General features: G+C 44.0%; 3 protein-coding genes across 6 annotated transcripts in view; 1 reads left to right on the forward strand and 2 right to left on the reverse strand.

The window, feature by feature from the left end:
• Positions 1 to 2358, reverse strand: part of NR2C2 (nuclear receptor subfamily 2 group C member 2) — an 89230-nt gene extending 86872 nt beyond the window's left edge. For 2 of the 3 annotated variants that reach the window (XR_004380761.1, XM_032841651.1), the window contains exon 1: positions 2256 to 2356. The gene's annotated coding sequence lies outside the window, so the exon portion shown is untranslated. Of the gene's footprint in view, positions 1 to 2255 lie in introns of all 3 variants that reach the window. The other variant, XM_032841652.1, reaches the window with a different exon arrangement.
• Positions 1753 to 26893, forward strand: LOC116857505 (serine/arginine repetitive matrix protein 3-like). The gene is made up of 2 exons (XM_032841655.1): positions 1753 to 2423; positions 26741 to 26893. The coding sequence occupies exons 1-2, from the start codon at positions 1899 to 1901 to the stop codon at positions 26756 to 26758; spliced, it is 543 nt and encodes a 180-aa protein (XP_032697546.1). The 5' UTR covers positions 1753 to 1898; the 3' UTR covers positions 26759 to 26893.
• FGD5 (FYVE, RhoGEF and PH domain containing 5) overlaps positions 16308 to 27243 on the reverse strand; it is a 118913-nt gene continuing 107977 nt past the window's right edge. For both annotated transcript variants that reach the window (XM_032841650.1, XM_032841649.1), the window contains exons 19-21: positions 21797 to 21925; positions 16921 to 17075; positions 16308 to 16528 (exon numbers count right to left, since the gene is read on the reverse strand). In XM_032841650.1, coding sequence (XP_032697541.1) covers positions 16492 to 16528; positions 16921 to 17075; positions 21797 to 21925 — 321 coding nt within the window. In that variant the 3' untranslated portion in view covers positions 16308 to 16491. The remainder of the gene's footprint in view (positions 16529 to 16920; positions 17076 to 21796; positions 21926 to 27243) is intronic.

Genomic DNA, 27243 nt, shown 5'->3' on the forward strand with positions numbered 1-27243 from the left:
AAAACTAGAACCTTAGTGTTCTAATCCAGTGTTTTGCCCCTATATCACACTGCCTAAAAATGTCACTGTTCATATCACTTAACTAGTCCAATGTCTTTACCAGACAGCCAGTGCTTCATAATAACAACTCCAATTTTAAGTATGTGTCAGGCAATTTTCTAAGCTCTTTATTTACATTAACTCATTTAACGCTCAATTCTAGAAAAAAAGGCTCTATTACTGTCCAGATGAAAACACAGGGCTCAAAAAAGTTAAGAAAATTATTCAAAGTCATATAGCTGGTAAATGTTGACACTGTTGACCACAACACTACTTAGCTGCAGCTTAAAATATTTTACGTGTGTGTCTGTACATACAGGGGTGGTCAGAGAACAAAACCCACCTGTATAAAACCACATTCACATTATTGAGGACACGGATCAATGCCTTAGTCACCCAGTGCCTGGGGTATTAGCGGGGCTTGGCAAATACACTATGAACTAAATAAAGATGGATATAGGGGACTAACAAAAGACTTGAATCTAGAAGTAAAGTGATTTTCTGAGGCTTTCCCCCTCAGTCATGTACCCATCAGCAATTCATTTGATGGCTGTATTTTCCTTGTCTACTTTTTCTTTAAAATTGAAGATTTATTCTCCACTACCTTTGTCATACTTCACAGACTTTAGCCTGGAGGTAGAGTGGGATTATGGAAAAAGGACAAAGAACTAGTTCCAACCACTCTCCAGCCACAACTGGCCTGTTCTCAATCAGTCCAGACACTTTCCCTCCTGGGCCTTTACACTGGCTCTTTTCTCTTTCCAGAACACCATTCCTTCCTTGGGTTCCTGTGTTCAACCTCATGGAGACCTTCCTGGTACATCCAACCTAAATTAATCTCCTCAGGCCTTCTTTAACACATCACTCAGTTTCATTTCCTTTCTTTCATAAAAATGAAAATCTTTAATCTTTAATCATCTCTTTAATATCTATTCACCCCAACTCCCACTTCTAGGAGGCAAGGGCGTTGTCTAGGTGGTTCCCTGGATGTATCCTCCAGTGCCCCAAACTAGGTAAATATGCATTTAATCAACGAATGAGAATTACCTCAGATTTACCTCGGTTTTGTCAAGCCCTCAATATCCTTAAGCTTTCCACTCCTGGTGGCTCTACACCCCATTCTCTACAGGAACACCATTTCTACATTGAGATTCACAAAGTAGCCTGGACTCCATTTTCTGAGCAGAGCCCCTAAAACCATCTTGAGAAGGGAGGTCCGGGCATGGCAAGAACCACCTCTCTCCCCATTTTACAGTCCAGGAAATTGAGCCTCGGAAGAGATTCGCCTACGGCCACGCCGAAAACACCGGCAGGAGCCCCGAAGAATGTCCAGGTTCCGAAACGCCCTTCCCACGAGCCAGCGCCGTGGATTCAAGATGCTTCATCACCTTTATTACTATTGTTCTACCGTCCTCATTCTGGACGCGCTCCAGTCGGAGGGAGGCCGCCCGGCCCTATGCCGCGTCCCCGCGCTCCCCAGACTCTTAACCCAGGACGCGCCCCCGCGCGCCCCGCCCCCGGCCCCGCCCCCATCGCCCCGGCCTCCCGCCGCACCGCGGCCTCTGCTCCCGCCCCGCCAGGGCTCCCGCGCCCCGCGGGGACCACCCCCTCCGGCTCGAGCCAATCAATAGAGCCTCGGGAGGTGGAGCCAGAGGCACCCGCCCTCCTATCTGGGCACCAATTGGCCGCGCCAGCCGTCGCTCAGGAAGTCGCGCCCCGCACCCGCCTCCCTCCTTTTCTTCCACCCTCCTTTCAGGAAAAAACGGCGGTTGAGCCGCGGCGGTCTCCAACGGCGGGCGGGAAGCGGAGGGGCGAGGAGCCGGGGAGCTAGGGAAGGAGGGACTGCAGGGAGGAGGAGGATGAAAGGGAGGAGGAGGGGAGCCCAGCCCAGCCGGAGCCATCTCCATCGAGAACAAAATGGCGGCGCTGGCGGAGGGCCAACTGTGAGGCGGGGCCGCGGCCATTCCCCCTCCGCCCCCACCCTCGCGCCGGCCGGGCCGGTCAGGGGGAGCCCGCTCGCTTCGCCCGGCCGCGGGCGGGGAGGGGAGGGGAGCGGCCCGGCCCACTATGCAAAGCGTCCGGCGCCGCCGCCGCCGCCCCGTGGCAAAGGTAAAAGGGTCGGGTTCAGCCGCCGTCGCGGCGGCTCCATGTCCGCGCGCCAGGCCCGCCCCCTCCGCCGCCGGCCCGAGCCCGCCCCGGCCCCTTTTCAATTTTACCTCAGGATTTGGCGCCAAAGCAGCCTCGAAGCAGGTCCCGTGTCTGCGGCGGGCGGCCCCCGACGCGGAGGGCAGGGCGCGGGGAGGCCGGGCTCCCGGCGTTGGCGGATGGCGGGAGCCCGGGGGCCGCGGGCTCGCGGGGCAGCAGGCGAGAGACGAGACGCCGAGGTGGGAGCGGGGGCGGCGGGGGCGGGCCCGGGGGCGCCGCCGGGGTCGCGGGGAAGGGGGGGTTTGTTATTGTTTTTGTCAGTGAAAGGTCAGAGTTCGTGACCCCGGTGCCGCCGCCGCCGCCGCCCGCGCGCTGGTAGGAGGAGGGCGAATGTTCTTCTTCCTCTTCCCAGCGCCAGCCTCGCCGCGGCCGCGGGGGGCGGGCGAGCACGCGATTGGCTGAGGCGCGCGCGCGCACCGGAACGCCGCGGCCGGCGCTGGTCCATCCGGCCCCTCGGCGGCCCGCGGGCCCGGCGGCGAGCGGGCGGGAGCTTGTGTCGGCGCTGCGGCCCGGGGAGCCTCCGCCCCGAACTGGGGTGGTGTGGGCGGCGCGGCCGCTAGGCGAAAATGAAATTTCAGTGCCCCGGACGCATCTGTTTTCAGGGCAAAGGGCCGGTTGGTCGTCTTAAAAATCTGAGAACGCGGGGCACCGTTATTCGGGTGCAAGCCTGCGAGCTTCTCCAGGCTAGGAGGTTACTGTGTTCTCCCGGTGATAGCCTCCATCCCGGCCTCCCGCTGAGCTGAAGCCTCTGTGTTTGTTGATTGAAGAAGCAGTCTCACAGCAGAGAGCCTGTAGGTTGAGAGGGTGGTTTATTGGTGGGTATTGAATTGTTCGTGCCCTACTCTTTACGGATGTTTTAAAATTAGGTTTTAAAGGCCGTTAGGTTCCGGCAGTATTAGGTAAAGTATTGAAATCGTCCAAAATCTGTTATCTGTGGTCTTCTAGTGAAACGTTACCCAACTCTTAAGTCCTTCTTTCCCCGTTATTTGGAACAGGAAATAAGTGTGTGTAAAACGACTCTTCAAAATTGCTGAAGTACATAAAGAAAATCGCTTCTGTTGGTCTTAGGGATTTGGGTCTAGTAGGTTTTCTTTAGATATTTCTTTTTTGAGTCTTGGTTTTGACTTGCTTGGGAGGTGTGGATCACTTACTTATCTTAGGTTTCCTGAAATGTTTCGGCTAGACTCTTCTTGATCATCATGCTTTGTAGGAGGAAGATTCTTTGCTGATTGATTTTTTTTCTTGCATTTTTCTTGTTTGTTATGAATAAATACTGATCCCAAGATGGATGGGTTAACCTTTTTTCTTAAACAGTTGTGCTTTGATCAGGCTGACCCCAACTTTGAGTATTTTGTTCTATATCTTATAATATTTCTATCTGATAGAAAATGCTTTAAATGCTTTAAACATACCATTTTTTTCTTTTCCGATGTTCTCACCTCGAAAAGAAGTAAGTGAGGAAGAGACTTAAATTTGTAATGTGTTGGTGAACCACACAGATCCTGTACCTGGAAGGGGACTCAAAAAATGATATGTCCAGTCTTCTTCTGGCAGGGAGATTTTACAGGAGAGGTGGGTGAGAACAAGAAAGGTCAAGTGATGTGTGCCTATGGTTAGACAGTATTTTGATGGTAAATCCTTGTAAACATGGACTGTTTTTACAATTGTACTCTTATTCAAAAGTTACTTTTTCATGTTAAATAATGCTTCCAGATACAGTGTAAAAAATTCATGCATCAATGAGTTTTAGGTTTTTCTTTTTTGTAAACAGTACAATTGCACAAATTTTTGAAGTAAATGCTAAACAATCATTAATGTTTCTCTGATGGTTTATCATTAGCACTGTGAACAAGGCACAGTTATTTCATTTTACTGAGGTGTAAGATCCGAGGCCTGGGTAAAGTAAGCAACCTGCATAACGTTACAGGTGCAGTAAGGGAACCCAAAGCTGTGACCTAGTCCTTTTGACCTTAAGGTTTATGCTGTAAAACCATGCTGTTATCAGTGGCCTGCTGGTAATAGCAATCAGTAGATGTTCACTTAAAGGTTAGTTAGTTGTTTAATGTAAAAGTAATGTAGAGAGCTGCTTAGGCGCTCAGTGGGTTAAGTATGTGCCTTCAGCTCAAGTCAGGATCCCAGAGTCCTGGAATTGAGTCTTGCATAGGCCTCCTGCTCAGCAGGGAGTCTGTTTCTCCCTCCTCCCCGCCCCGCTTGGGCTCTCGTGATCTCTCTCAAATAAATTCAACTTAAAAAAAAAAAAAAAGTAGTGTAGAAAGGTTCATAATCTTGAGCAGCTTTTCTTCCCTTGAAAACATGTGCACAGGTACAGAGACAGATTGCAAACAGTATCAGCAGGTAACAGCCCTTTGCAAGCTGAGATTAGTGCTGCCATGGTGCCATTTTTTGCTCCATTGTGTTTTTTCTAGACATCTTTTTAAAAAATTATTTATTTTAGCAAGACAGTGTGCACATGAGGTGCAGGTGCACAGAGAGAATCTTAAGCAGGTTTCCACTTTCTGCGTGAAGCCTATATTGGGCCTCAGTCCACGACCCTCAGGTCATGACCTGATCAAGAGTCAGAAATCAAGAGTCACCCAGGCACCCCTCACTATAAGTCTTTTTAGTGACAGTGTTTTAGTGGCTTTAATCACAAAAAATATTGAAGTTGTAGTATACTAGCTATGCTTTTTTTTTTTAATTGTTAATAAGTATCCACAATTGTATCAATAGTGCTTTTAACATTGTTTTATCTGCCTTTAAATGAAAGGGTTCTTGACTGGGAGGGTAGTAGAGTAAAGAACTGCCAGGCCCCAGTGGTTGTGGAGCAGTAGTCTTTGGGTGGGGCCTTACATCAGCACTTCCGAGCATCACAGGGAATTCTGATGTACACTACTGGCCCGAACCACTGATCTAATTCCAAAAATGTGTGGCAAAAGAAAAACAAGACAAAACTTTGTTTTGGTTTTTGAAATGTAATTGCTGTTTTTTCAAACTGACCACTACTGAAGATTATTCATTCACAGGGATGGGGCTTGACAGGAGTGATGATCTATCTGGCAGTATCCAGCTGTTGTGTGTCCATCTTCTTGGCACCTACCCAGACTGTGAGCTCTGTCTCAAAATGCCTTGTCCCTCTCTCTTTCAGCCCTTACCACGTACCTAGTGAAGATGGGTATTTACTGAAACAGTGCTTTCCCCAGCAGTAATATATGGTAAAGAATATTCAAATTATCATCCCCACCCTTTAAAAAAATTTTTTTAAAAGATTTTATTTATTTGACAGAGATCACAAGTAGGCAGAGAGAGAGGGGGAAGCAGGCTCATCGCCGAGCAGAGAGCCTGATGTGGGGCTCGATCCCAGAACCCTGGGATCATGACCTGAGCTGAAGACAGAGACTTTAACCCACTGAGCCACCCAGGCGCTCCATCATCCCCCTTTTAAGATGAATTCAGTGAAAGCAAAGTTTGGTGTCTTCCTTGAGCTGGGATGTGAGCCTGGGGCTGTTCACTCCTTGCCCATTGCTATGTGGATGACACCCAGGTGTTCTGAGACCCAGGTGTTCCTTTCTCTTCCCTCTTTGTTCTCTGGGCAGGTCCTTTTTTATCACAACACTTAACTAGTTAACACTAACTTCAGTCAGTGATTAACTTGTCTGTGAGCTCCTTGAGAGCAGGAACAATGTATAGTTTCATTTTGTGCATAGCCCGGAGTAAACATGTTTTTTGCCATCCAGGGTTATTTAAATAATAAACATCCATGAAGACCAAATTTTGGTTAAATAGTTGGAGTTGTGCTAAAATTTTCAAATTACTATTATTAAGCAAAGTTTGTTTTTTTTTTTTTAACTTGTAAAGATACTGCTTTTGTGGTAGCAGAAATGATGATTTTCCTTAATTTTGTAGACTGGGAAGGCTTAATAATTACCTTTAAGTTTTTATGTATATCTTTGTATCAACTTTTCTGTAGTAGCTTATGCTTCATTATTATGTATAATAATTTATGAAACTTGTTTGTATCATTTATATAATTGACTGTTTATAAAATAAACTGTTAAACCTCCCATAATTCTTTTTAGCCTTAATTTTTAAGAACGTGGAATCTACACAGATGTAATCAATGAGACCAGATTGCATGTTCCTTATACTCACATTATGTTGTTTAATCTTCACAATAACTTTGTGAAGTGGATGGTATTATCTTGTTTTTATAGCTGAGGAGGCTGAGGCTTTAAACAGGGGAGCATAACTTCTCCAAAGTCACATGGCTGGCAGGTGGTGGAACATTTATTCATAGTTATTTCTGCTTATTTCTCCTCTTCTGTCCTCGAGGACTTTGAAAAGAAAACCATCTTCCCACTCCATGATTCTGTGGAAGTCAAGCTCTGTCACAATAGAAGGCTACTTGGAGAGGTCTCTATATACTTGGTCCTTGCTTTTCCCAGGAAGAGAAAAGAGACTGAGCCTGTGGTAGTCTGGTGGGAATGCACAATGCAGGGACACTGTGAGAGTGAGTTTCTGAGTCCCCTCCAGGATGGCTTTTGCTGGGAGTTCCTGATCTGAGGCTTCCTGGGCCTCGAAAAGATACTAATTCAAAGTTGTATTTGGCTCAAGGATCTTGGAGCATGTGGAAAATCAGATTATCTTCTCAGAAAAATGTACCAGCTCTTGGCCCCTTGTTTTAGAATGCCTTTCGCCTAATTAGGAACTCTCAATCTTGAGGTTGGGAGTTCTTCATTAGCCCAGTGCCACCACAAGAGTTAATCACAGGCCTGCTGGCCTTTTACTCTCGAAGTATAAATAGTGGCACTCCCTGAGTTTCTTAAAGAGATTATTTCAGCCCCACAGCCTGTTCACTACAGGCCAGAAAATGCACCTTCGAAGCCAAAAAGTCTCTTGGGAAAGGCTTTCTTTTCTGTGCTTTGCTTTGGATCCCGTACTTCACCTTGGGGAGAAATAGGATGCTGTCCTGAGGCGTCTGGCCGTGGGGAGGCTCTGGTTACGCTGTCAGGACTGTGTCTACACAGTAAATCCTCTTGGTTCTGCCCTCCCGTTTGGCCCCTCCTACACTGTTCTCTAGTTTAGGTTCTCTCTGGCCTATTGTCATGGTTTCCTAACCTTCCAAACCAGTCCCTACCAGTTGTCCCCTCCCCACCCACCACCCTCTCCCTTTCCACTCCCACTGCCTGAGTGTTCTGAAACAGGCTTTGCGAGCTCCTTCTATTGATAAAGTTCTTTAATGGCTCTGCACTGCTTAGGGCTGAAGTGAAAAATATGCCTGAAGTGGGGACAACGGGGGGGGGGGCGGTTGGCAAGTATTCTAAAGGAGGTCAGTAAGCTGAGATAAACACTATTAGTATGTTAAATGGTCATAGTGACACCTGGAGAGCTCACTAGACTTAAAGGGGCAGCCCTTCAGTCACCTGGAATGCAGCCAGAAATGGATATTTCAAGAGAAGCCAGAAATCCAGATTTGTAAATGAAATCTCTTGACTTTGAAATGTTGGCAATTTACAAGTGGTTCTTTAACTGTGTAGGACAAGCATCATTTCTTAAACATGGTCCTGGGTCTCAACTAGTTTGGGACCTTTGACCAATCAGATGAAATCTAAACTGAGCCACAGCCACTGAAAGCCCTTCACAGTGGGTCTTTCCAGACCCTGTCACATTAGAGCATCATTTAATGGTAGTATTACAGTAAAAACACTTTAACTCGGAATTTTGATTCCTTCTGTTGAACATACATGTTAACCTGTCATGTAAAGGGAACTTGGCAGGCAGGAGACAGGAGCCCATGCCTATAGATTGTATGCAGTCTGTGTATTTGTGTGTGTGTGTGTGTGTGCATGCGTTGTGGGTGGAGGCAAGTTCCTCTTGTAGTTCTCATTTTTTCCGGAGCGTAAATTTACTGTCTCCTGCCAGGGTGGGGAAGGGCAGTCACTTGTCTCTATAGAGTGGGGTCAGGGGATTTGAGGGTCTCATGACTACTTACGGTGACTCTCGCCTGATCCTCTTGTTAGTCTTTCCAGACACCTGTGCCTCCAAATCTCCAAGCCTCTTGAGAGCAAGGGCTGGTCCTTGTTCTCACTGGAATCCCTTCCTGCAGGCAATTTGGTTAGTTTTCTCTGCTAACTCAGCTGCCACTGTCTGTACGTATATCCTCCAAAAATGAATTGACCATTTTGATACTTTATGCCTTTTCTTGCATTTTCTTTGTCCTTTAGGTTATATCTTTTTATTCATTTACTGCCTTTTTTAGTAGGTTTTGGGAAAGAAGCCGAGAAATACGTGTTTCCTGGTTGTCACTGCAAAACTAATTACATCCAAACTCTCTGGCTTAAAAAACACTTTTCAAAATTATCATCTTGTAGTTCTAGGGGGCTCGGATAGGAGGCTATCTCTGGAGGTCTCGTGGTTGCAGTTAGAAAGTGGCTAGAGCTAGAGTCATCTGAAAGGCTTCCTAGTCTGTCTAGTAACTGATGCTGGTTGGCAGTATGAATCATGCCATGTGACTTCTCCATGTGGCCTGGGCTTCCTCATAGCATTTTGGACACATTCCAGGAGGACACAAGAGAACAAAGTGGCATTTTTACCTAAGTCACTTCCTCTGCTACTCCTTGAGCCATCACACAGGTCTGTCGAGGTTCAAGGCGAGGGGATGCATCCTCCACCACTTGATGGGGAGAGTATCTAAGTCCAACTCTAGGGAGAATGTGCAGGAGCGCATCTCTTTGGGCAGCCATTGCTGACAGAATAGACTCCATCTCACATGTGTTTTTGTCTTCTTTAAATGGAAGACCAGAGTGGTCTTTCTAAAACATGTTTTCTCTCCTATTTTAAGGCATCTGGAGGACCACCCCCCATCACGTTGCACCACATCCCCTAGAAACTATGGGATAAGGGCAGTGGCTCTGAATGACCTGGCCTTTCTTCTCTCATCTGTTTTTGTGTCTTCTTCCCTGTACTTTGATGACTCGGAACTACCCCATTTCCTGAATATGTCACGTGGTATCCTACTCATTCTCACACCTTACTCCTCCTGCTCTCTGCAACCGGGGACCTCTCCAACCCCTTTTCTCCTTAAGGCAAGCCCTCTTCAGAGGTCAAGTGATGCCTCCACCCAGTGATTTCCTAATCTGCCTCAGGCACAATCCATTCCCTGTTACTGGTTCTCCCAAAGCCTTTTCTCATCCTCTGCCTTAGGTTTCTACCTGACTTCTCAAGGGATGAACTCCTGCAAGTTAAGAACCATGTCTTTAGTGTGCTGTACTGTGCTAAGTCTGCTGTCACTGTTAAAATAGCACCTGAGTATTGCAGTGTTCCAAAGTCCCTTAGCATTCTCCTAGGCTTAGGTGCACAACATTCAACCCTTCCTCTCCCTCTTCTTCCAGCAGTCAACTGAAAATTTCTAGCACCAGGAAGCACAACCCCGATCATATTAACGTTTCTTTCCGGCTAATTAATCCTGGAAGGAAATATGTATTCTTGAGACTCTAGGTTGAACAAATTTGATTTGTTCATAGATGTTCATTTATGACTTAGGTAATCAACATTTCTCTGTATTAGGAGAGTCAATATTTATTAGTCAGCTGTGTATCAGAGTTTCAATCAGCAGAGTCAGTTTTCAGAATAACTGAAAATTAATCATCTTTCAGCTGAGGATGATGGCGGTGGCAGGGTACAGAGTATCCTGGATGTCTCAGCATATTTCAGATTTGCCATTAAAGGATTATGGGGCTTTAGAGGAGATCCAGCTCCGTGAGTCTGTTGGTTCCTAGGTCAGGTGAGGCCCCACCACCTACAGAGGGTGGGGGGAGTGTGGAAGGAAGAATGTGGAAGCACTCTTTCAAGTCGTAAATTGAGGCATTCATGAAGGCTGCTGAACCTCAAAGTTAAAAACTCTTGACTGCAAGGCTCAAAACTCTTGACCGAAGCCCTGAACTAAAACCCCTAAATTATATAGACAAGAAACTCTGAATGTTGAATGGACTTTGTTAAATTTATTTAAAAATTTGAGATGTGGTATTTAGCAAATGTTGTATTTATTGTTATTTTCTTCCCCAAAGAGAGGATTTGTCAAGGAACACCATGTTGCATTAGAAGTTTTATCCCTATAGCTTACTTTTATCCCTATAGTGCTCTCTCTGTCAAATAAATAAATAAAATCTTAAAAAAAAAAAAAAGGCAAGGAGAAATACTATTTAAAGGGTCATTTTTGGGGTGCCTGGGTGGCTCAGTTCGTTGAGTGTCTGACTCTTGATTTCAGCTCAGGTTATGGTCTCGGGGTCATAGGATGGCCCGAGTCAGGCTCCATGCTCAGCTGGGACTCTTCGTGAGAGTCTGTCTTCCTTTCCCTCTGCCCCTCCTCCTGCTCAGGCGTATTATCTCTCAAATAAATAAATGTGTTTTTTTATTTTTTTATTTAAAGATTTTTATTTATTTGACAGAGAGAGATCACAAGTAGGCAGAGAGGCAGGCACAGAGAGAGAGAGAGGAAAGCAGGCTCCCCGCTGAGCAGAGAGCCTGATGTGGGGCTTGATCCCAGGACCCTGGGATCATGACGAGCCAGAGGCAGAGGCTTAACCCACTGAGCCACCCAGGCGCCCCTAGGAGGGGATGTTTCTGATCCTGTATACCAAGGGATGGACTCATAGGATGAGCCAGTGATATCTTCATAATTGTAAAAATGGAAGATCTTTGTTGAGTAGGTGAAAGGTTGAGATTTAAGAGAAATTAGTCAAATTGCCACAGTGAATGCTAATGGTCATTTTCCACCCTGCCCCATAAAATAAGATTCAGGGTCACACTGAGTGGTATTATAGCTGTATTTTAAAAAGAGCTGTCTAATTTTATGCCTATAATAACTTCCATAATTATACATGTTGGAATAATCAAGTCTCATGCTTTGGGGTATAGCCAATTACTGTAGCGATCAAGAGGTAATTTATTTTCTCATGTACGTTGCTCACAGCAGGGCAGCTCCATTACACATTCATGGATTCTAGTGTGGTATTGTTAGGGGTTGTTAAGTACAGACCACTGGATTTGAAGGGCCACAGACTTCAACTGGAGATGGCAGTTCTTTTAAATCTTCATCTGCTTCTTGTATCTATTTAAAAGGAGTTCTTAGGAACATACGGGTTTATTGCCTATACCTGACCACAAGACAGACTTGTGGATGCAGCTTGTTGGTGAACACATTAGGCACTGAGCCAGATCCTTCTTTCCTTTCCCTCTGAGTCTACCTTTGGAGAGAATGTGAACTGTGCTTTTGAAGGTGAAATCCTAATTTTGAAGAGAACTTGAGGTCATTTAGGGCAGTTGTTCCTTGAGTGGGGAAGTCTTTATATAATAAACCAGAGTAATGGTCACTGTTGAAAATAAGCTTTGGAAGCCCCTGGCATAAAACATGTTGTTATTCTAAAGTTCTATCATATTTGCAACTCTTAGCTCCTGGGTAATTGTTATAATTTATAATTTACATATACCAGTAACAGGTGTTTGTTACTTTTCTTACAGGAATCTGGTACCTTTCTTACAGGAATCTGGTACCTTAATTGCTACCATATCTATTTCCTGATCGAAACTATTTCTGTAGCTTTACCATGAATTTTATACCTTTTCCCTCCATGTTATATGTTTGAAGCATTCAAAAAATAAAACTGGCAATGTCCTTACATTTGAATATATGTCTTTAGTAAAGTCTTTTGTTTTGGCTTACTATATGTCTAACTGCAACTTTGTGCTCATTTTTTTCTTACCTGACACTCTTAAACTAGTGGCTTAAAAATTTTTTTGAAAATAAGTTTTGGGGGAGCCTGGGTGGCTCAGTGGGTTAAAGCCTCTGCCTTCGGCTCAGGTCATGATCCCAGGATCCTGGGATCGAGCCCCGCATCGGGCTGCTCGCTGGGGAGCCTGCTTCCCTTCCTCCCTCTCTGTCTACCTCTCTGCCTACTTGTGATCTCTTTCAAATAAATAAATAAAATCTTAAAAAAAAAAAAAGTTTTGACCATAATCTAGAAGTATAAATGTATTTTACAAGCAGTAGTATCATGTATACACACACACACGATTGAAACCAAAAAGGTCATAAAATAGTCTGAGGAGGCCAGGTCCACCCTGCTGGGTTCTGCTGGACTGTCCACAGCAAGTGGGTAGGGAGGGGCTGGGGGCTGGAGCTGGTTGTGACCCAATGCATCTCAGTCGTAGAATTTAAAAAACAAGGCTAAAAACCTTGTTCACAGTGTCTTTTGTTTCTCTCTCTGTTCTCTCTGCTTTCTTAACACGGATTTTACTTTGTACAAGCCTCTCTTTCACTCTTGTGGACGTGCTGCCTTTCTATACTTGCTCTATTGTAACAGTACGTATGAAGGACTATCAAGCAAATTTGGCCTGTTGGCATTCTGTTCTGTCAACACAGGATGCCCCTTCCTGTACAGCAGCACCATATTATCTGTGCAGTGAAGAAACTGGGGTCACCTAGGGAACTTCCTCCGTGGCCCTGCATAGCCCTGCATTGCCCTGCATTATGCAAATCCAAACCATAGTCCTCTTTCCAAAAGATGTGATCCAAAGAGTAGACTCTGGGGGTGGATCCTCAGCAGCTCTCCTCCCCTCAGTCCCCAGAGGACAGGTGTGTCCCTGTAAGTAGCTTAAGAAAGGGCAGGCGTAAGTAAGTGTGGCCCTGGACCATCATGGAAGGCCTGCTGGGTGCTTCTAAGGAAAAACTAATACAGGAGGATGAGTTCCCCTCCCTGGTGCCTGTGACCAGGGAAACTTGCAGCCCAGCCACCAGTAGCAGTCCCTCATCAGTCTCTGGAGAACCAGCCCTGGAATCGAGCTGACACTGGACAGCAGGTGAGAGAAACCTGGAGGGCTTAGTTCTTAGAGGTGGCGTTGAAGTCTGAAACTGCCCTGCTTTTGGACCTCCTCTTGTAAAGCTAATTTCCTGTTTAAACCAATTTGATGTTAGTTTCCTCTTACTTGCTATTGAAAGCAGACTTCTTAGCCTGGACACCTCTGTCCTTTCAACCTACCATTTGTGTGTGGAAGCACAAAAACTCCCGTGATTACAGAAGCCACAAAACACGGTTGAATCAATTAACAGACTATTCTAGCATGTTGTTGATTCTGACTGTAGCAGAACTCAGACTCTTAGTCCTACCACTCCTAGCCCAGGTGACCTGAGTCCCCACTTAGAGCTTCAGTGTTCAGTGATGATATTTATACTGTCAGCCAAACGAAAGGTTGGGCTGGATGAAGACTCTGACCTCATTACCCTTCAGTGGTGGTAGCAGGGCTGTTGGTGACCTGGGCACTGGCCTGCATGGCATATACGCAATGATCCAGCCTCCGTCCACACCCACACATGGGACCAGGCTGCATCCAAGGGAGAATATGTGGTCAACTTGTCTGTCGGCCTGACCACAACTCAAAGCCTATTTCTGGTATGTGCAAGAATTACCGGGAGCCAGGAACTCAACCAATGTCCCCAGATACTTTGTTTCTAGTGTGCTTTATATTAGTAATCATGGGTGCAATTCTTCCTACTTACTAAGACCAATCCAGGCTTGAACTACATTGCAGGGAAGGTGTGAAGCTACTAGAAAGTACGTGCTTGCTTTCAGTGCAACTCCAGTTTAATTAAATTTTACTGATTCTGAGAAGCAGGCAGAGGCCAAACCTGCAGAAGTCTGTGTTTTCTTGACCCATGTGTGAAGAGCTCAAGAAGAGGTCATTCAAAACTGGGAGGAAAGACCTGATGACCAAAGGAGCTCAGCCTACCCCTGCCAGGCCCTCTTCGGGCCTGGTTTCTTTCTTGCCATTTCCATGGATAAGAAAGAAGGTCTTCTTTGCATATTGTCTTCATCTTCTATTGTCATAGAGCAGAGCCCATTACTTATTTTCCCTTTGTACAATGCAAGCCATTCACCATGGTGTTATGGTTTCCAGTCTACTTTCTTGAATGTTCAGTTTGTGCTTTACCCCTGAACTCTTTGGGAAGCTGGAATGGCCTTCATATGATTGGTGAAAACACTCAGGCTTGAGCTACCGAAGTGAATGACTTTGCCCAGGGCCTGTGTACTCTCATTTCTGGGCTACAGCTTGGCACAGAACTGCTTCCTCCCTAGAAACACAGCCTTTGCTGAAGGCACACAGCAGAGGGGCTGCTCTGTGCACAGGGAGTAGGTGGGCAAAGCAGATATCATGGGGGCCTCAGGAAGCGTGGTCGTGGCATCAAAGCTGCCAATTCTCAGGGCGCAGTGGAATGAAGCACCCTTAGGCCAAGTAGGTATCTTCACCTGAGTTATTCCAAGCAGGCCTCATGAACCTGTAAAATGGGTTGGACGAAGAGAAGGTCTGGGAAGGAACAGCAAAATCAGCTAGTAGAAACTGGCTGAAATCGAAGAACCATGGGAAGGACAGGTAAGAATGAGTTAAAGGGTCCCTGCCTAGTCACATAAGAGCTGTGGAGGATCTTAGTGGCCCATGCCACTTCCATTTATAAAACTGATCCAGTAGGTTTCATCTATAACCCAGGTAGTTTTTATTAGGTATGTACTCACTGAAAAATAAAAGCCCCATTACCTCTTTTCAGAGTATCAGAAATAGAATGTTATATGGTACAAGAGGCCTTCAGATGACTTCCAGATGCATAATTCCACCTGGAGCCCAGAAACTGACAATGGCCAGTGGCACACAGCAGATTGGGGAAAATCCCATTACCTGGTACGGAAGTCTTGCTGTGCTTTTGAAGACTCGGAGGCTCTAGAAGTCCCACTTAAACATGTCTAATGATGAAGTGGTTGCATTGGAATTGATCCCTCAAAAATTAATAAAAAGATCTTTCTGATCACTTAGTTTGAATCATTAATTAAATGTTTAATGCAAACATTTTAAAAGAGAAATTGCAAACTAGAAAAAAAAATTCCCCTGAAAATATTTAATGTAAATAACTCCTTGAGATGGTGCTTTTTACAAAAGGTTTGTCAGCAAATGCCGTTTTGTTTAGGGGACAGGACATCAGGAAATGATATGATTGTTTTCTGTTTCAATGAGAGTAACAAGGAATCCCATCTGCCCTACCCCCATTCTTCTCGGTGTAGAAATTTGTCCAGCATGATGAGCAGCGGTCATCAAAGGGAGGCGGCTGGGTGCCCGGAGAATATCTTCAAGTCATTACTTCTGTGCTCCCTCACTGTGTCCACAGCCCCTGGCCAAGACCCCTGATTCACCTTCTGATTGTATCTTTTCTCTCTTTGCATCTCTTTCGAGGCTTTGGTAATACAGCCGAAGGATAACCATGTTGAAAACAAGCCCAGGTTCTTTGTCACGTAACACTTGTCAGCTCATGTTGGGTAAACACAGGAAGGCACACAATAAAATAAAGCACGCCCTATCTCTTCAGAGTGTTGGCAGTGACCTCCAGGGTGGGGCTGGGTCTGCCAGCAGCCGAGCGCATCCAGCACTGGGGTAGTGTGAGGACCACCCCAGGAAGCGGGGGCGTCCTTCTTCTTTAAGTCAGGTCAGTGTGCAGGTCTCAATCAGTGGAGGAGAAAATCCTTGTCTTCTTATCCAGTGCAGTGCGGCCTCCGCAAGGAGGACCCTCCCCTCTGAGTGCCACTCACTTGGCCACTTGGCAAGGCCCAGTCATGTTTGCACAAATCATTTATACGTACACCCCTATTGAGAACTGGCGGCAAATTAGTCCACAGGACTCTGTCTGCTCCTTACTTAAGTAAATCACTTGGAAAACATAAAACTGGAGGTTGTAGCTCAGTAAATCAATAAAGTGCTTTCGATGAGGGTAGTTGTTATTTATCAGTTGTTTCTCGTTTCACCTGAGGCACCGACATCAATGCTATGTGAAAGGTGATAATGTTTACCACTAGTAAAAATCGTAAAAACTTGTTTCCACTAAAAAGCCTGCATTTCTAAAATGTACTTTTTTCCTGTTGTTTCCACATCTTTACGCTACTAAACCTGATCTCACTACTGGATAAGGAAATAGTTTATGCTGGGGTGGCGTGGGGTTGGGCAGGGGGAAAACACGAGAACAGAAAAGGAGCGGTTCATAAATATTCCTTAAGGGTTCCACGTGTGACGGTGAGAGAGGGGGTTACGGCAAAAAGGATGAGGCCCCATGCTGTATCCAGATATCAGTCCCGATGAGTGGAGACACAGATTGGCTTCTGGAAGGGTCCACATTCAACCGAAGACTTTATTCTGAGTCCACATGCTTGGTAACTGCTATAACACACTTGCGTCTTCCATGGCCTCAATCCACCTGTAAAACAGGAGAAAGGAGACAGTTTAAGAGTCACAGCTCTGAGACTCTGGTCAGAGAACCTACAAGTGACCAGGCGGACTTGGTGACTATTAGTCTGATGTCGAGGACCATGTCATATTCGTATTTGTTTCCCTAGCATTTAACAAAAGGTATGGAACACAGAGCAAAGGTTTGCTGAATCAAAACATGCCTGTATGAACAAATCATGATAATCTTTTAAAAATCTCACAACCAGGAACAGGTAGTTCCACTGTTCCTTGGGCTGCTGTGGCCCAAAGGGATTTGATGGCACAGGATGGCTGGAGCAGAGAGAAGCCAAAGCCCTGGGTAGCAACTGGTTTCTTTCTAGAGGGAGAGGCAAGGAGATACAGGCCTAGTTATTTGGGTACCTTTGAGCAGAATTGTTATCCTCTGCTTTGAAGCTATAAAATAGGGTTTTCTTGTGGTAGAGATGAAAAATTGGTCCTACTTCACTGCTGCCCTCTTCTTTCTCTGGGGCGATGGTGAAACCGAGCAGGGGTATGCTCTCCATGGCCACTGTGTCCTACAGAGGGCAAAAGGGAAAATGATATTAAACATGGCACTACACACAGTCAACTGCTCAGCATTTACTGTTCCCTCCGATTTCAGATGCGTAACAAGCCCTTCTATGTGAGGCATGCTTTGGCAATAGCGGAGTAATAACCACACACATACTCTTCACCCCCTCTTCCCGCCAGGACCAGTCATGAGGAGAGAAACTTAACATTCTGTCACAGCCTATTAGGGTCCAGGCATTTTCATCTTTATATTACCTTGTTGAATCTTTACAACAGAAGTCACTGAGGCTCAGAGATGGAGAAGGTAAATAACTCCCTAAGATTGCACAGTTTAGTAAGGGGCAGAGCCAGAACTTGGACTCATGACCACCTTTTAATGCTGCATTCTTTCTACTGACCTGATTAGTCAGAGACTCTGCTTTCCAGAATTACTCCAGATAATATACCCTATACTTATTCCCCATGCCCTCATCCACAGTGTCTCAATATGGAGGCACTTAGGGTATCTGTGCTATAAAGTTGCTAATAATGTGATGAGACGTACACAGAGAACATAAATGGATCTTAAAAATCACAAAATTCACTGGAAAGGATTTTTGTATATAAAGGATATATTTACACATATATTTATGTGAAAATACATGCTCATAAAATACAACTTTATGAAACCACACATAGACAAAGATATAATTAGTTAAGGAATTAGTTAAGATATAAGTAGTTAAGAAGGCTGTGGGAGGAGAAGGAGTTGAGGTTGTGTATAAAACACAATCAATTTTCAAAGACTGCTGGATCAGGAAAAGCATCTGACAAAACTCAGTATCAATTCATGATTAAAAAAACCCCTCAGCAAACTAGAAGGGAACTTCCTTAAGCTTAGGGCATCTGTAAAATACCGACAGCTAACATCCTACTTAATATTGAAATACTGAATGCTTTTCCTAGTAAAACTGGGAACATGGCAAGAGGGTGCTCACTCCCACCAGTTAAACTCAAAATTGTACTGGCAGTCCTAGCCATTGCATTAAGGCAAGAAGAAGAAAAAGAAAGTTCAGCAAAAGAAGAAATTAAACTATCTGTGCTAGCAAAGGACTTTTTTTTTTTTTAATTACAAAATAACTACTAGAGCCAATAATCAATTTAGCAAGGTCATGGGATAACCAATTTTTAAATTATCTGTTTACAGCAAACAACTACAAAATAAACTCCATTCAAAATAGCATGCAAAAAATAAAATAGGAATAAAGTTAACAGAAATGCAAGAAGTATGAGACCTCTATACAAATCATTAAAAGGAAAACTAAAGAACTAAATAAATGAAGATTTGTACCATATTCATAGATCTTAGATTGAATATTGTTAAGATGCCAACTCTCCCTGAATTGGTTCAACAATCCCTGCCATAATCTCAGGCCTTTGGGTAGAAATTGACAAGTTTATATGGAAACACAAAAGACCTAGGATACCCCAAACAACCTTTAAAAAGAACAATGTTGGAGTGGCGCCTGGGTCATTCAGTCAGTTAAGCATCAGACTGGTGACTTTGGTTCAGGTCATGATCTCATGAGTCATTTGCTACTTAATGAAGGCACCAAAATAATTCTATAGGGAAAGGAAACTCTTTTTTTTTAACAAGTGGTGGTGGAATAACAATATCCATGTGGGAAAAAATGAGCCCCAACCTGTCTCACACCATACTCAAAATTAATTTCAGATAGATCTGAATGTAAAAGGTAAAACATTCAAGTGTTCAGAAGCAAATACAGGGGAAAAACTTTGTGACTTACAGTAGACAAAGTTTCTTATGATATGAAAAGCAGTAGCCATAAAGGAAAACACTAATAAATTAGGTTTCATTTAAGAAAAACTTCTGTTCAACCAAAGGACCAGAGCAAATTCATTAAGAAAATGCACAGACAAGCCACAGACAGGGAGAGAATATTCACAAAACATTTATCTGACAAAAGACTAGTATCCAAGATATGTAAAGAATTCCTGTAACTCAGTAAGACAACTTATTTTTTAAAATGTGCAAGAGATCTGAACAGACACTTCTCAAAGGGAAATACAGAAATAGCCTTAAATAAGCACATCAAAAATATCATTAGTTACTATGGAAATTGAAATTAAAACCACACTTGGAATGCCTGGATGGGTCAGTCATTAAGCGTCTGCCTTCAGCTCAGGTCATGACCCCAGGGTCCTGGGATCGAGCTCTGCGTCGTCATGTTCCCTGCTCAGCGGAGAGCCTACTTCTCCCTCTCCCTCTCCCTGCCACTCTGTCTACTTATGCTCTCTCTAGCTCTCTGTCAAATGAATAAATAAAATCTTGAAAATAAATAAGTAAATTAATTAAAACCACACTAAGATACTAGTAAATTAATGACTGACAATACCAAATGTTAACTAAGATGTGGAGCAACCATAACTCTCACTCTTACATACATTGTCGAGGGGAATATAAAATGGTAGACCACTTTGCAAAAGGTCTGTAATTTCTGATAAACCAAATATATACCCTGCTGTGATCTAGAAATTCCAATCCTAGGTGTCTACCCAAGTGAAATAAAAACCCATTTTCATATAAAAACCTGTATACAAAAGTTTAAAGTGGCTTTATTCATAATCAGCAAAACCCAGAAACAACCCAAATGTCCTTCAACTGATAAATGGGATAAACCCACGGTGGTACCTTCACAACATGGAAAACGACTCAGCCATAAAAAGGAATGACCTGTTGCTGTTTTCAAAACCATGGGTGAGTCTAAAATGCCTCCTGCGGAGTGGAAGAAGTCACATTTATATGTGGTTCTATTTACATGAAGATTCTAAAAGGTAAAGCTAATCTGTGGTAGAAAAAATTCAGAATGGTGTGCTGCCTCTGGAGACAATGGACTAAGGTGGGGATACAAAGGTAAGTGACAGGTTCACAGTAGTACACACATCAAAACTGGCTATCCATTTTATCAAACCTTTTTTCTTTGATGGAATTTGACAGCTTAGTCCTATCACTGGCATGGTCTTAATAAGAAATTGTGTTAGTTCTTTATGGAAAAATCTACTTTGGAAGTATACTTAAAACCCACCTTTTTAATCAGTTTAGGGTGTCACTTCCAATGACAATTGTTGCTCAGTGCCGAGAAAACCCGGACAGAGAATGGGTTTTCCATTCTCAGACAGGATTCATATCTTTGGTGGTTATTTAATTATCACTAGCCTTCATTCACCTGTCTAAGCCAAAATTTCTTCCCAGAGTGGTCCATGGAATGGGATAGTTCATGAGACACTCCACAAGGAAGGGCCTGTGGTTGAGCCAGCTTGGGAAATCTCATCTCAGAGATCCACAACACACCTGGGTACATTACAGATTCTGAGAAGTACTCCCACTAACTGCTTACTCAGGGTCCCTTCAGAACCCAGCATTTAGAGAAACCCTGTGAGCATCCTGTATAATACCTATTTTGGAAGATGCTGCCCTGTTGCAGGTGGGCATTACGTCACATTTGTTTGTTCTGGCAAGATCAAAATTCTCCCCAGCTCCTCTGTGGGCATGTCAGCTAGGGCTCAGCTCACACAGCACGGGAGTCACTCAGGTCCACTGCCAGTCCCTCTCTGTGTCCCTGCTGGCCTCTGGGATTCCCAGAGGGAGGGGCAGGCTGCTACCATCACAGCTGCAGGTCTTTTGTAAGAGAAACTTTATGCCCCCAAAAGAAATTGTCTTTTGCACCTTTGCCAGCATCTGGGGTCAGGGTAGAAGGGCCAGCCCTGTGCTGACGTGAATATCCTCCTAGGGTAAAGCACACACCCTCTGCGGCTGGGCACTGAAGTGCCATTTTCAAAGTGGGTTTAGCCCATGGAAGCCACCAGACAGTGGGGCCTAGACATGGAAATCTTTCAAATTATCCTCCAGGTCCAGCCTGGGGCAGGACCAGATAGCACCCTGCTGTATAACCATAGCCCACACCTGGCTACTCCAGAAGCAGGCTTGATTTCCAATGCCCTCCTACATTTAAAAAAAAAAAAGATTTTATTTATTTATTTGAGAGAGAGGGCATGAGTCGGGGAGGCTGGCAGAGGGAGAAGCAGACTCCCTGCTGAGCAGGGAGCCCAATTCGGGGCTCAATCCCAGGACTCTGGGATCATGACCTGAGCGGAAGGCAGACGTTTAACTGACTGAGCCACCCAGGCGCCCCAAGCCCCTCCTAAATGTTAATGTAAAGTAAGATGCTCTGTAAAAAGTATCAACTTAAGCTTTATTTAGTAGAAACATTACCATGAGACAATGTAGTTCCCGGATAAAAGAAATGCATAGAGTAAGAAAGTATGATAGCTTCCTCCAAGCCGTTGAATTCTGTCTGTCCCAAACAGCGGAGGTGGAGAGCAGAAAGCAGCCTACTCTCATGGAGAGCCTGGCTTGTGCTGGATGCTGGGCCTGTGACCTTCAAACACTTGGGTGCACAGGCTTGCATGCCGTTCCACCTCATCTCCACAGAGAAATGGTAAATTCTGACAACTTGGAACCTATACATGGTTGTGTATCCACAGCAACACTCAGCACAGGGTACTGTTCAACACAGACTGGAGCGGCGTGGAACTGGAAACTGGATCCATTCTCACACCGCCCTACAGGGGATGGGGTGTTGTTCATGCCCAGGACACTCTGAGGCAGGCGCTTAACCCGAGGGCCTTCGGAGGTGAGAGGAGGGAAAGCACAAACCACCACTACCTCACTGGCCATGTAGGTGTAGAGCACTTTGCCTTTGATGACAAACCAGAGCTTCTTCCAGTGCCTCTTGCCTTTCTTGCACCGGCTGAGATAGCCACTGATGGCGGAGCCCTCTCCGGAGGCGGCCACCTAACAGAAGAGAAGCAGAGCAGTCAGGGCACCAGGTGGTGAGCACAGTTCAGACAGAGCGAAAATGACACTGCAAACCAGTTGGCAGAGCGTTTATCCTGCTTTGAAATCTGAGATGTGGGTGAGGTCTTAGGATATGTCCAGCACCTCAAAAGCAGTGAAATAGTACCAGGGATTAAGATAGGACTTACTGAGTGGACCCAGGAGATACAAGAGTCAAAAACCGCCTTCAGGAGTACTGCCCCGAGTGGGGTTTCAGATTCTTGGCTCCCACTCCCCAACCCCCAAGGGCTCATAATATGAAACTGCAGATATCTGGGGGAAAGGCTCTTCCTTCTAAAACTGATTCCTACCAGAGTTAATACCTATTCTCATCAAACTGTTTAAAAAAAAAAAACAGAAAAGGAAGGAACCTTCCAAATTCATTCTATGAAGGCCAGCATTACCTTGATACCAAAACCAGATAAAGGAGCCACCAAAAAAGGGAACCACAAGCTAAATATCTCTGATGAACATAGATGCAAAAATCCTCAACAAAATACTAGCAAACCGAATCCAACAATACATTAAAAAAATAATTCACCACTATCAAATGGGATTTATTCCTGGGATGCAAGGGTGGTTCAATATTTGCAAATCAATCAATGTGATACATAACATTAACAAAAGAAAGGATAAGAACCATATGCTCATTGCAATAAATGTAGAAAAAGCATCTGACGAAGTCCAACATCCATTCATGAAAAAACACTCAAAGTAGGTTTATACGGAGCACACCTCAACATAATAAAGGCCATATATAAAAAATGGACAGCTAATATTGTCCTAAATGCAGAAAAACTGAGAGATTTTCCTCTACAGTCAGGAATAAGATGGGGATGTTCACTCTCATCACTTTTATTCAACCTAACATGGGAAGTTCTAGCAACAGCAATCAGACAACAAAAAGAAATAAGAGAGGCATCCAAATTGGGGTTGCCTGGCTGGCTTAGTCGGTGGGGCATGTGACTCTTGATCTCTTGGTAATGAGTTTGAGCCCCATGTTGGGTGCAGACATTACTTAAAAAAAAAAAAAAAAAAAAAAAGGCGGGACGCCTGGGTGGCTCAGTTGGTTAAGCCTCTGCCTTCGGCTCAGGGTCCTGGGTCGAGTCCCACATCGGGCTCCTTGCTCAGCGGGGAGCCTGCTTCTCTCTCTGCCTCTGCCTGCTGCTCTGCCTGCTTGTGTTCTCTCTCTCTCTGACAAATAAATAAATGAAATCTTAAAAAAAAAAAAAAGAATGAACTTTAAAAAAAAAAAAAGGCATCTCAAATGGGAAGGAAGAAGTAAAATTTTCACTATTTGAAAATGACCTGAAGCCAAAAGACCACCAAAAAAACTGCTAGAACTTATAAACAAATTCAGTAAATTCACAGGATACAAAATCAATGTACAGAAATCTGTTGTATTTCTATACACCAATAATGAAGCAGCAGGAGAAATTAAGGAATCGATCCCATTTACAACTGCACCAAAAACAGTAAGATACCTAGGAATAAACCTAACCAAAGAGGTTATACTCTGCTGTACTATGAAAACTATAAAACGCTGATGAAAGAAACTGAAGATGGCACGAAGAGATGGAAAAATATTCCATGCTCATGGACTGGAAAAACAAATATTGTTAAAATAGCTGTGCTACCTAAAGCAACCTATATATTGAATTCAGTCCCTATCAAAATATCACTAGCATTTTTCACAGAGCTAGAACAAAACAATCCTAAAATTTGTGTGGAACCACCAAAGTCCCCAAATAGCCAAAGCAACCTGGAAAGGAAGAAGCAAAGCTGGAGGTATCACAGTTCTGGACTTCCAAGTTATATTACAAAGCTGCAGTCATTAAAACAGTATGGTACTGGCACAAAACCAGATACAGAGATCAATGGAACAGAATAGAAAACCCAGAACTGGATCCGCAACTATATGGTCAATTAATCTGGACAAAGCAGGAAAGAATTTCCAATAGGAAAAGATTGTCTCTTCAACAAATGGTGTTGGGAGAACTGGAAAGCAACATGCAGAAGAATGAAACGAGACCACTTTCTTACACGCTACACAAATATAAATTAAAAATGGATTGAGACCTGAAACCATAAAAATCCCAGAAAAGAACAGGTAGTAACTTCTTTGACACCAGCTGTAACAACTTGTTTCTAAATATGTCTCCTGAGAGAAACAAATGCAAAAATAAACTATTGGGACTTAATCAAAATAAAAACCTTCTGCACAGCAAAGGAAATAATCAACAAAGCTAAAAGGCAACCTTTGGAATAGGAGAAGGTAATTACCAATGACATATCTGATGAGGGGTTAGTATATAAAATACATAAACCTGGGGCGCCTGGGTGGTTCAGTGGGTTGAGACCTCTGCCTTCAGCTCAGGTCATGATCCCAGGGTCCTGGGATCGAGCACCACATCCGGCTCTCTGCTCAGCAGGGAGCCTGCTTCCCCATCTCTCTCTCTGCCTGCCTCTGCCTACTTGTGATCTCTCTCTGTCAAATAAATAAATGAATCTTTAAAAAATATACATTAAGCACTTCTAAAACTCAATAGCCAAAAAACAAATAATCCATTAAAAAGTGGGCAGAAAACTTGAACAGATTTTTTTTTCCAAAGAAGAATAAAGATGGTCAACAGATACATGAAAATATATTCGTCATCACTTATCATCACGGAAATGCCAATCAAAACTACAATGATGGGACGCCTGGGTGGCTCAGTTGGTTAAGCAGCTGCCTTCGGTTCAGGTCATGATCCCAGCATCCTGGGATCGAGTCCCACATCAGGCTCCTTGCTCGTCAGGGAGCCTGCTTCTCCCTCTGCCTCTGCCTGCCATTCTGTCTGCCTGTGCTCACTCTCTCTCTCTCTGACAAATAAATAAATAAAATCTTTAAAAAAAAAAAAAACTACAATGAAATACCACTTCACAACTGTCAGAATGGCTAAAATCAACAACAGAAGAAACAACAGGTGTTGGTGAGGATGTGGAGAAAGGGGAACCCTTTTGTACTGTTGGTGGAAATGCAAACTGGTACAGCCACTGTGAAAAATAATATGGAGTTTCCACAAAAAGTTAAAATAACCATTTTACCATCTAGATCTAGCAATCACACTACTGGGTATTTACCCAAAAAATACTGAAACACTAATTCACAGGGATACATGCATGCAATGTTTACAGCAGCATTATTGGCTATAGCCAAGATATGGAAGCAGCCCAGGTGTCCACAAATTGATGACTGGATAAAGAAGATGCAGTAAATACATATACAGGAATATTACTCAGCCATGAAAAAGAATGAAATCTTGCCATTTGCAATGACATGGATGGAACTAGAGAGTATTATGCTAAGTGAAATAAGTCACACAAAGAACGACAAATACCATATGATTTTACTCATATGTGGGATTTAAGAAACAAAACAAATGAGCAAAGGAAAAAAAAAGAGAGATGGAGTAAACCAAGAAACAGACTCTTAACTCTAGAGAACACACTGATGGGGTGCCTGGGTGGTTCAGTCATTAAGCGTCTGGCTTTGGCTCAGGTCATGATCCCAGAGTCCTGGGTTCAAGTCCCGCATCGGGCTCCCTGATCAGCAGGAAAACTGCTTCTCCCTCTCTCACTCTCCCTGCTTGTGCCCTCTGTCTTGCTGTGTCTCTCTCTGTCAAATAAATAAAAATCTTAAAAAAAAAAAATAGAGAACGCACTGATGGTTAGCAGAGGGGAGGATGGGAGATGGGTAAACTAGGTGATGGGGATAAAGAAGGATATTTGTGATGAGCACCACGGGTTGTATGGAAATGTTGAATCACTATATTGCACACCTGCAACTAATAAATACTATATGTTAACTAACTGAAATTTAAATAAAAACTTGAAAAAAAAAACCCACACATACATGCTCAAAAAAAATTTGATTTTTACACTTGAAATTTTTTAAAAAGATTTTATTTATTTATTTGAGAGAGAGACAGCATGCATGAACACAGCTGGGGGGAGGGGCAGAGGGAAAGAATCTCAAGCAGACTCTGTGCTGAGTGTGGAGCCCAATGTGGGCTCAACATGGGGTTCGATTTCACAATCCTGAGATGGTGACCTGAGCTGAAACCGAGTCAGATGTTCAGCTGACTGAGCTACCTAGGCGTCCCTGATTCTTTTTTTTTTTTTAAAGATTTTATTATTTGACAGAGAAAGAGATCACAAGTAGGCAGAGAGGCAGGCAGAGAGAGAGGAGGAAGCAGGCTTCCTGCTGAGCAGAGAGCCCGATGTGGAGCTCGATCCCAGGACCTTGAGATCATGACCTGAGCAGAAGGCAGAGGCTTAACCCACTGAGCCACCCATGCACCCCTGATTCTTACACTTTTAAGCTTATCTCTTATATTTAAGGATGGATCTCTTTATAATGTTTACTTAAAAGGTCTTATAATCTTCCTAATGGGGAGTTTTAATTCCTATTGTTATTAGTAGAAGTAGTATTTGTCTGCTGTACCATCTTTTTGTGGGGTTCAGAATACAACACAGGTTTAGAGCAATACCAATCTGGGGTTCCAGCCCAGGTTCTCCCAGTTATTTGATGGGCAATGTGAGCAATTTACTTCTAAGTCTAGTTTCCCTACTAGCAAAACTGGAATTAAATGATTTAAGACAGGTATCTGACAGGTGTCTGACCCATGGAACTGCTCTTAAATACTAATCTTAATCATAAATACTAATCTTACTATTGGAGCAAGAAGGCCAGGTTTGGAAATAATTTCATCTGACTTTCCCATTTTACAGATGGGGAAACAGGCCTAAAGGAATGGACGTATCTACTGAAGGTCAAGTCCCTAATTAGTTGAAGAGAGGGTAAGAACTTGGATCTCTTGGCAAATACTCTGAAGGTCAATGAGTTTCACTGCAGGAAAAGGAGGCCACCACCAGCCTGGGATTTTTTTTTTAAACATTTTATTTATTCATGAATGAGAGAAAGAGAGAGAGAGGGAGGGAGAGAGACAATGAGTGGGGAAAGGGGCAGACGGAGGGGAGCAGTAGATTCCCTGCTTAGCAGGGAGCCTGACGCGGGACTCGATCTCAATACCCCAAGATCATGACCTGAGCTGAAGGCAGACACTCAACTGACTAAGCCACCCCAGATACCCAGCCTGGACTGTTTTAAGAAGTACTAGGAAAGGAGCCTGTGTCTGTCACAGGTTCCAGGACTCCCACCACCAGACACTGGCTTTCTCTCTCTGCACTTACCCTGCAAGGGAGAAAGGCAGAGTGGACAGAGTATGTCAGTG

This window comes from Lontra canadensis, unplaced genomic scaffold (genome assembly GCF_010015895.1).
Source record: "Lontra canadensis isolate GAN:19392208 unplaced genomic scaffold, GSC_riverotter_1.0 scaffold124, whole genome shotgun sequence".
NCBI lineage: Eukaryota > Metazoa > Chordata > Mammalia > Carnivora > Mustelidae > Lontra > Lontra canadensis.